Below are 10,545 nucleotides of genomic sequence, written 5' to 3' on the forward strand. Positions count from 1 at the left end.
AAAATAGAAACAAATAGGACAATTACATTTTGTATGATGATAAATTCTAAAAGACCCTATACAGTGAATTAGATTTGTTTCTAAATACATTAAACATGTTTGAAGATAATTGGTGAAAATGTGCAAAGACTGAGAAGTGCGAGATATAGCGTTAAACTGTTTTTTACCATTTCTGTTTTCCTGATAACGCACTTCGGCTAGGGCACGAGTCCCCCCTCCCCGACTATATAAGAACTTGTGCGCCTTCGTTCACATCAGTGGTTATTGAGCGCAATTGCAAGTTAGTCGGCATGCAGTGAGCTAGCTTGCCAAGCCTACACCCCGAACATGAATCTTCCCTGAGTGCTGCAATTTACAGAACAACTCGGTGTCTTTATTTCAATTTCCAAGTGTTATATATTTTGTGTTATAAGGGCTACAGTAATATGTTAGAATGCAACGCATTCTGGGTATGTACCTAGCAGAAAGTATGTGCTCAAATGTCCGTCATGGAGTGTGAGCAACAGGGTGACTGACGTATGCCGCTGTGTTCAATTAATTAACTTTCCCTGAAGTTATGTGGACACAACACCAAGCAAGGAGGTGACACTTTAAGAAAAATGTACATGTAAATCAGATACTGGTGGGAAATCGGGTACTTAGATCTGTAGTGTAAATCCAGCCGGTTCGTGACCATTTTGTTCTTTGATCGAGTTTGAATTCATTAAACAATATTAAGTAAATGACAAAGAGAAATGAACGCAGACTAGCATGAGTGTGAATGCTTCTCTCTCAACATTCACACATTACCGGACCACACATCCAGCCTGTGCTCAATTGCAACAAACATTTTACGCTCTTGCTTTATAATATATATATATATATATATATATATATATATATATATTTTTTTTTTTTTAAACTGTTCACCAAAACAAAAGTTATCACTATAATACCAAGGGCTTCTAAAATAAATGCCACCCTCATCTAGTTCTCATGAAAACACTCCTTCTGTAGTGTTTGTTGGACATTTATGAGAGTGACTAATAGCCTGTCTGAACATGTTAATAGAGCAGATGACACATTTCATTAGCACTGTGACTAATGGCTGAACCACAACCCATTCACTCCAGGTTTAGCACAGAATTCCTCACGTTTTCTTAACGCGGTCGCCATATTGACCTGCCACAATCCAATATATGATTCATTTATTTCACACATAATGATACATGGCTAGACAACTGTACACATTATATCAAACTAACAAAAATAAAGAAATACATAGTTGAAACGCGAGAAGCGCAAATGGCATCGAACATATGAAAGTTACACTGTAAAAATGCAGTTCTTACAATTGTCATACAACCAGACATTGTTATTATTGATATACTGTACATTTCCATTCATCCTAATCATCCCAGGTTGGATGTTTGATCCCTTCTCGAGTGCGGCTGCAGAAAGATGTCGAAACGTCATTATGACGGCGTTTATGGCATGATTATAGTCACCATGAGCAAGGAGGTCATATCAAATTCCTGGCTACGGATCTGCTTGAAATAACACATAAGTCAACACTTTATTTTAGCCGTACAGGTCTTTGCATGGGAATGCCGCTCCCTGTTTGTGAAACATTAGTTTGAACATTATGGCATTTTCAGAATTGATACGATTCAAATACCAAGTAGCTGGCTGTTACAAAATACATAATACACCCTCGGAACACAAAAATTTGTAATGATTACTACTGAAGCAACAGACAGAAGTTTGTCAAACAGAGATCTGCATTTACTGTACTACAACCTAAATAGACTTGAAGCCAATTCAAAGATTCACAATGAGTGTTGCAATTGAGCCCTTATGTTCTCTGAGAAGTAGCCAAACTGAAAACATGTATCATAACCAACCTCCCCAATCTTTGCCCCCTCGTTATTCACATAGAAACAAACTCTACCGGAGTATACATCCACCCCAAAATATCTTTGCGCCGGAGTTTTCAATGATACATATTTAAATGAAAATATATTTATATAATTTGTGGATTTTTCACAGTAGTTTGTACTGCACTGTACCTTTTTGTCCATCTATTTATGCCTACATTATTGTCACCTCGGGGGAGACTATTGAGTCACTTCAGAGAAAGTGTGGCTTCTTTTTGAGAAGAAAAATGTCTCTCGGATTTCATATCTCCGTAATCTCTGCCATCTTCAGCATGGTAAATACTAGCGTGCATGTCTTCCATCTCTCCAGGCCAACAATGATTTCGGGGCTGATTACTCCCAAAGATTTGTTCCCCCCCCCACCCCTCCCGTCCCACTGACAACACAGTTTGGAGAAAATGCAAAAAGAAACATTTGCTTTGGCACAGATTTACATTGTAGCAATGTCCATTCCTTGATCGCCTTGGCCATGAGCGTTACTACAAACACAAGTGGCCCACTGTGGTAATCCTTGGCTCAGTACTACATCACGGATGAGTCTTTGTCTTTGTGTGTCGCCATGTCCCGTCTATCCTGTCTCCTGGTGTAAAGTCAATGCACTCTAGTGTCTAATCATTCCCAACATAAACCCAACATGAATCCCCTCTCTGTCCCACCAGCGCTTTTAGATCTGAGTCTCCTGGACATTTTCCTTTGAGGTCCCCTTGAAGAGAAGAGGCTCCATTTGCGGGTTCTGGTTCTGGCCCATGAAACCTTTAATCGATCCGTGTAGGCCCATGGTGGGCATCGGGAGAGACATCGGCAGAGGTGGCGACATTGAACTCGGGTTGGTGTTGGTGCCATTTCCCGAGGAGACGAGCAGATTGGATGTCGAGATGGGGACGGGGGTACAGGAAATGGGGATTTCCTGGCCTTGCTGGTTCTTGTGCATTCCACCTGATCCCATCCCGTCGGAACCAATACTAAGACCCATCACGTTGTTGTTGAAATGATGGGTCTTGTAGTAATGGTTCAACGTATCAGAACGGCCGATATTGGGAAGGTTAACTATTTCGGGATGATGTATCCTTAGGGTTCCTTCTCCGCCGCTGCCAGTATTCATGGTGGACCCGCCTGAGATACCACTTCCTGCACCGGCTCCGATCTCGTCTTCCACATTGACAATTTCGATAGCTCTGGCAGGGCCGTGGTGCTTGTGCAGCTGGTGTTGCTTGCGGAGCTTATAGAAAACCACCAACATTACGGCTGCCATAAAAGTAATGGCCACGAAGCAACCAATGATGATCTTGGTCGTTTTCATTACATCATCCAGGCCGGGGATGTTAGTTACATCAATTAGGGACACAGTCACCGCATTCTCTGTGGCCCTGTTCGCTCGTGGGGACAATGAAGAAAGAGAAGAGAGAGAAGGGGTTATAGTGATGCCGTCTAACACCCCTCTTTCAACAGTAGGATTAGGGAAATCTATGAAGGTCTCGTTAATGTACTGTCTTGCTGAGTCCCCTCCTACCACCGTCTCGACTGACTCCACAGTGACGGTGGTGAAATAGCTGTAGTTGTTGCTGGGGTCTGAAGCTGATACATTGAGCACAGCAGTGGCAGTGGTATTACCAGCGGAGTTGGTCACCATGCAGGTGTATGGTCCCGTGTCTTGCACGGTCACATTGGTGAAGTTGAGCGTTCCGTCGTGGAGCACCGAGATCCTGACACGGTACGATCCGTGGGTCATCAGAGTGCCATTTGGAGTGAACCAGTTCACGGAGGTCATGGAGGTTCCCGTGCGGCATTTGAGCTCAGCGGCCATACCCTCGGTGACATTGAGGTCTGTAGGGGGTTCCACGATGACTGGGGCGTAGCAGGTGAAATGGCTCTGGTCCAACTCGCCGATGTACTTGCCCTTTAGACCTGGCGGCGCATGGCATCGGGCGCAACATGTGGTGTTGCTAGGAACCGTTTCTTTCAACCACCAGCTGAGCCACAGAACATCACAGTTGCACACCCATGGGTTGTGGTTGAGATGCACTCTCTCCAACTGGTGCAAAGGGGTAAAGAGGTCATGAGGCAGTGAATGAAGCGAATTGTGTGAAAGGTTGAGCTCCTCCAGGTTTTTGAGGTCGTCAAAAGCATTGCGTTCAATGACTGACACCTTGGAGTGCATAAGCCACAGCTTTCGAAGCGACACGAGGCCCTGGAACGATCCAGGCCGGACTATTCCCAACTGGTTCCCTGACAACTCCAACTCCTCTAGTCGAACGAGCGGGGTGAGGTTGGGGATATCCTTCAGGCCGCACATGCCGAGATTCAAGAAGCGCAAGTTGACCAGACCTTCAAAGGCCGCCTCTGAGATGAAATCCAGTTTCCTGAGTTCCCCGAGGTCGAGACGGCGTAAAGAGGGAACGCGGTGAAAGGCGAACGCCGGCAACGTCTCGATGGGGTTGTTTCGTAGCCATAGTTCCCTTAGCTTGCTGAGGTACTCAAAGGCCTGTGACGGTACCACGGTGAGACGGTTGTCAAAAAGCTCCAGCGTGTTGAGGTTTGGCAGCCCATTGAACGCTCCCACCTCGATCTGCCGGATGTGGTTCTTGGAGAGCTGGAGTATTTCCAGATGCCGCAGGTGTTTAAAGGTGTCAGACTTGATCACCTGGTGTGGAAACAGAAACATGGAGGCATGTTTGTCGCACCTCCTGTCAAAACATATGAACTGAACACCAATGTGATGTCACGCTCACCTGAATTGTGTTCTCTTGTAGATTGAGGTATCTTGTGTTTTCTGAAATTCTGTCTGGGACTTGATCTAGAGTCTTCCTCGTACAGATGACACGGCTCGCCTGATTGGAGCAGCTACAGGGGATGGGGCAGGGGGGCGCTGCCTCTGTCAGCTGAGGTCCATTGTTGTGGAACCACAACAAAATGTGGACCAACCAGAGGAGGGGGGAAGGGGCGCAGGGGCTGGTCACCATGACAACACGCATGGCAACTGAGTCATGACCCACCCCTACTGCTGTATGATGGTTTAAATTACCTCCTAACAGGGGAATTTAAGTGCTTATTTTGAAGCTCATATTTTATGTTCTTATGCTGTTTCTCTCCTTCAAGTAGATTCCTTAATAATTTAGAAAGACGGTTGTAATGTTATATTAAAGACTATCATTAATAGATTCTTATTTTACTTTGCTCATACTTCCTTGACTACCAAGCACCTTGTTCTTCCTTGCATGTCATTTTAAGAACGCATGTCCTTTTTTGTTCCCATGGCAATTATTAGTATAAACGTATATTTGGGAGGGATTTTGCTCCAGAAAGCGCCTTCTCTGCAGAGGTTGTTTGTTTCGTCTCACTGTAGAATGAGGGGCTGGGGGGTGGTAGAAGAGAGAAAAGGGGAAAAAAGAAAGAAAGGAGGTCAAGTCATGCACAGTGCAGTAGCTTTGAGATATTAGCCTAACACATTCATGCAAGGATGCCCAGGACGGAATTTAATTATGAAAATATTACAATGTCGTGTTGCTGGAGACAAGCAAGGTCAGGTTTTGAGTTGTGAAGAAGTGGCTTCAAATTGCGGCCTGTTGTACAACTAGTCAGTAAACTGTCATTTTCTTGACGCTGAACTTAATGTCTCGGTCATCATCCGAAATGGCCGCAAAAAACAAAACAAAACAAACAAAAAAAATGGTAGTAAAAAAGCAGCAATACTAAGCTAGCCAGTCAACGGTAAGGTATACAAACTGGCAGAAATTATGAGGGCCTGCATGATTAATCTACATTTATTCTTGCAATCCATCCTAAAGCAACAACACAAACAGTATGAACGTGTTAACAAATGATACCTTCATGCAGTACTGGCAATTTAGTTGTAATTGTTATTGACCGCATGTGTTGTGTGCAATAAGCGACCATGCAATTAAGCCCCGCGCTGAAGCTGATGAACCAAACGAGACATTGTGAACAACATCCACAACGATATGCATCCGTAGCAAAATTGTGTCCTTGGTTGAGAGGGTGTCGCGCACATTTTTGGAAACAGAAATGCCTGCAAGCCGCCTCACTAAATTTAGAAGTGCTCGGGCTGTTTCCCTCGCAATGATAAGCGCGAAAGTGCTTCGTTGTTTTCTAGACATGAAGACTCCAAGATCCCTGCCCTCTTATCAGCTCGCCATGCTGAATAGACATTATGGATGCACATATATTTTACTGTCTAACAAACAGTGGTTTTCACATGCTCCAATGGCGGCGTTCTGCGTCTCCTCTCCTATGCGGCGACGATGCATGGGCTCCTAGAAACACGGTTGCTGTGGCAACCTGCTCACTCACCATCTTGTGTTTTTTACTGTCCAGTGCCCCATTCCGAATTATTATATTTAGCGGAGCTTGATGAGCGTTTGCTGCTCAAAAAGCTAAAAGGCTCCACTGCACTTACATGTCATATATAATCAATATACTTATTCAGATATTAAGTCCGCATTAAGGTGGGAAAAGTGAAGATAGACGTGAAAAAAACAAAAGGAGTACAAATTTGAGGGTACGGATCATATCGACAAGGTCAACATCGGTCTCTGTGGGAAAAAACACAGCTGAGAAACCTTAGAGCAGTTAAAGAAAATTCATGAGGGAGTGTGTTTGCTAAAAATAGACTTTTTTTCAGATGCTTTGCACATCCCACTGACTTTCTCACATACTCACACACACTCCCATACCGGCACGCATTGTGTATAAGCACCCCAAATGTCAACAACAACAACAACAACATACAGTATAACTGATACACAACCAGGTGCGCCTATACGCAATTTCCCTTTTGGCTTCTTTTCCAGGCAACTGTACTTTGTAATAATATGATGAGATGACTCAGGGTTGATACAAAATGGAAGCTTAAGCCAAATCATTAGCTAATAAAAAGTGGGTGAAAGAAGGACAGTGCTATTAATTTTTGGGCGTCAACTAACGATTGTTTTTTCATGATTCATTAATCTGTCAATATTTTTTTAATTAATCAATGATTCGGATTTAAAAAAAAATAATAATAATAATAATTTCCATCCATTTATTATGCATTAACTCAAACTGACAATGCAGAAAATGCACAAACAAAAAAATATGATGATTCAGTTACTGGTTTTCCGTAACGACAGAAAATCGGCAAAAATGTTCATCATGGTTTTGCAAAGTAAAATCAGATGTTTGCCAATGTCTCATTTTGATTAAACACAAAGATAATCGGTGCTTTGAGGAAAGACTACCGAAATCTGAGAATATTCAATGAGGCTGAAGTTCTTGATATGGAAAATTCTAAGTTAAAAAAAACCGTCTCGAAATAATTAACGATGATCAAAATAGTTCTCGATTAATTTGATCATTATTAGTAGTCAATTAATCAATGAATCGTTGCGCCTCCAATTCATCTTTTCCGTTCATTAAAGCAACGCAATTGAGTGTGTGTGAATATTCTCATTCAACCAGGTAATTTCATTCTCAGGGAATTACATCGATTGCTACTGGACTGTCGTGTTTGTCTTAGAACAGTGTAGAACAGTGTTCCCCAACATTAGTTCCCCCCCCCCACCCCACCCACCCACAGACCGGTTGCGGCGCGGATATATCAGAAATAAATGGACACAACCGGCTTAAAAACTTGCTCGGATAACTCCACGCTTGCCCCGCTTCTGCTTCCTCCTTCGCCGTTTGTGGCGCGTCCACTGCGGGCGTGATGCAGGAGTGGTGGTCCCGATTGTAGGCAGTCAGAGCAGACCCCAGTTCTGTAGCTCCTCAGTGAGAGTACACTTTTAACTCCGTAAAAGTAGTTCTGTCTGGGTCGAGCAGAAACCTACAACTGTATCAGAGCGGACTTTGAGCTCTGCCGCCGTTAGCCAGGCCACTCGGACCGGAAACAGAAGCGTTCGAGCCGGCTGGGACCGGAAACGGAAGCGTTCTGTGTAGTCTTGATGTGTCAATTGAGACACGCAGCTGTTGCGGCGGAGAAGATCCGGTCAGTTTTCAAAATACAACACATTGACACGCTAATCACAATACAACGGAAATTATATAAATTGGTCATTCTTTCTCTGCGGCCCAGTAACAAATGCCTCATGGCCCGGTCCGTGGACCGGGGGTTGGGAACCACTGTCTTAGAAGACGTTTCGCCTCTCATCTGAGCAGGCTTCATCAGTTCATGCTAACAAGGCTTGGTCAGGACCGACTAGCCAGGCCTGAGTACAATGCAATTGAAGATAGTTGTGATACTCAAAGAGTTTGGCATTTCTAATCTTCTTGGAAGTCTTAAGTATTTCAGAATTATTGTTTTCTTCATCCATAAAGCCTTCTTTCAATGCACCCAAAATGGTCAAAATGTAGCTTTATTCTTCAGCCAAAAAAGTCTTATTTCCGACTTCAATACATTATCACACATAAGGGATTTTTTTTTTTTCCCATAGCCTTGGGGGAGCAAAAATACATTATTCACATGTTAAAGACCACACAAGGTAACAAACCTTTCACTGTGTGGGGAGAAGGGGGGGGGGGGGGGTGAGAGAGAGAGAGAGAGAGAGAGACCTTGACACTGTAAGCCTGTTGCCTTGACATGCCATCCTCAATCTCTCCACCATATGAGGCGAGTTATGTCTCATGAGAGGCTCTTCAGGTAATAGAATGTTACACTCTACAGTCATTTTTTGTTTTGTTTTGCTGGTTGAATCATGACATTGCTGCCACGCCTGCATTTTTATTTCTTTTTTCCTCTCCCGCTGAAGCAAATTCTCAAAAGGTGTATTTCTCTCTCTCTCTCTCGCTCTCTTTTTAATCTTTGTTGCTCTTTGGTGTTGAGAGCAGATTGCAACAATGTCGGTATTGATTATTCGATCAGGCCTGAGAGAGCGCTCAGTCGTGAAAAGACAAATTAGCTGCAAGCTGCTGACCAATTGCTACAAACCAATCACGGCGTGATTGTATCAAGCCTTTCCACAACATAGTCGTTAAGGTTTATGAAGAGGCAAAAAAAAAAGGCTGAGGGTTGTTTTCAGGGGGTTGGGGGGTCAAAAAATTGGAAGGATCTATCTCCTGGTGGCGTGCTTAGTCCACGCAAGGCCTGATGAGATGATGGTGTGCATGAACACAAAGCCACACAGGTGCAGCAGGGCCAACATCATCTCCTGTAACTATGACAACACTAGATTGATTCAGGACGTGGGAATCAGGGTTGGCAGAAATGCTGCTTCAAGTGGCAAGAAAATATTGTATTTCTCACAAAACAAGGCATTCAATGTACTGAGCTTAAAGATGACGCTTTCCCTTGCATGATTTGTACCACAATCGAACAGAATGGCCTTATTCATGTATGCAGCTGCGCTCACTATACGGCGCACCTTCCTCTAGAACGCAATTGAGATTCTGAATAGGCCTAATTCTGCACATGCTGCATTACAAAATGGCTTGCACCCATTCGGGCTTAATGACAACTGCACCCACAAACCCCCCCCCGTTTCTTTCAAGGCAACGACGTGTGCTTACATAATACATTAGCTTTTTAATTTAACCCCAGCTCCACATGACGGCTTCTTTTTGCTCCTACTAATTATTCACTCCGTCTAAATTGTCATGCATCTTCGCAACCTCTGCACAATTTGCCACCTGATAGTCTTCACTTGATGTCAGTGTGCACGTCGTGGAATCAAATGGAATCACCGCGCCGGCCATTTCATCCTTCTCTCAAAACGTATACACCTGCACAAGCATGCACTTACCTCAGCGTTGCGGCGTCTAACGTCGAGGTTTTCCTTCAACCTCCCCATCGGCGCTCGCTTGTCTGTCTCCCCCCCCCCCCCCCACCCCAACCACCCACCCACCCCTCGATTCACCGAAATGGATTGGCTTGTCTGCCGGGCTGAGAGCTGCCCTCTTCACGTTCGTCTCGTCGGCTATTCCGCAGCGCCAACGCAACGCGGGGGTCCGCGCGGTGGTGGTGATGGCAGCTTAGAGATGAACACAATCCACACCGACGGGCGCGACAAAGAATTGGAGGAGGAGCGCAAAATCAGTTGAAAGGCCACTGGGAGACGATGATGTTAGTATGATCACACTGGGTTGAAGGGGACGAGGATGCATGCGCGCGTCTGGTCATCCTTGGAGAAAGCGCGCATGCAGGCTGCGCACAAGTGTTGTTTTTTTTTTCTTCCCCTCACCCCCCACTCCCCCGTCTTTACGCACATTCCGCATGTCGCCCTCTCTGAATCCCACTAAGAGCAGCGAGGATGTGCCTCTCATGGCTACACCTGCAGTCATGGAGCCATTGAAGCACTTTATCCGCATGAGTTGTCCTGTAAAAGAGCATGATGCTGACACATATTTTAGTCATGACTCAGTGCAGGAACACATCAGGACAAATTCAGGCCTTGCTATTAGAAAAGTCTGTCAGGATTATTTACAAGGTAACCTGCACGCCTTATGCTGACTGAATTGATTTATGACTTGCTTAACCCAAGTAATGACTTCACTTGTTTGAAATGTAGTGGGGATTCAACTTGACTTTTAAAAAAATAAAAAAATTTAAAAATATTGCCACAGTAACTTGGGACCTGCTTGAAACTTGAAGGTTAAAACTTGAGACTGCACATATGTGACTTACTTCCCACCTGTGACACAT

At 44.3% G+C, this 10,545-nt stretch overlaps 1 protein-coding gene across 2 annotated transcripts; it reads right to left on the reverse strand.

Annotated features, from left to right (window-relative positions):
- Positions 1–910: 910 nt before the first annotated feature.
- Positions 911–9,713, reverse strand: lrrc4bb (leucine rich repeat containing 4Bb). 2 transcript variants are annotated; one of them, XM_061706576.1, is made up of 4 exons: positions 9,647–9,682; positions 7,531–7,874; positions 4,646–5,268; positions 911–4,557 (listed from the first exon to the last, which is right to left on the reverse strand). In XM_061706576.1, exons 3-4 carry the CDS (start codon positions 4,886–4,888, stop codon positions 2,581–2,583), a joined length of 2,220 nt encoding a protein of 739 aa, XP_061562560.1. In that variant the 5' UTR covers positions 4,889–5,268; positions 7,531–7,874; positions 9,647–9,682; the 3' UTR covers positions 911–2,580. The 2 variants fall into 2 exon arrangements, with proteins under 2 accessions (XP_061562560.1, XP_061562559.1); XM_061706575.1 differs by lacking the exon at positions 7,531–7,874 and having other exon boundaries at positions 9,647–9,713.
- Between the last annotated feature and the right edge of the window lie 832 nt (positions 9,714–10,545).

The sequence above is a fragment of the Phycodurus eques genome, chromosome 19 (assembly GCF_024500275.1).
Source record: "Phycodurus eques isolate BA_2022a chromosome 19, UOR_Pequ_1.1, whole genome shotgun sequence".
NCBI classification, from domain to species: domain Eukaryota; kingdom Metazoa; phylum Chordata; class Actinopteri; order Syngnathiformes; family Syngnathidae; genus Phycodurus; species Phycodurus eques.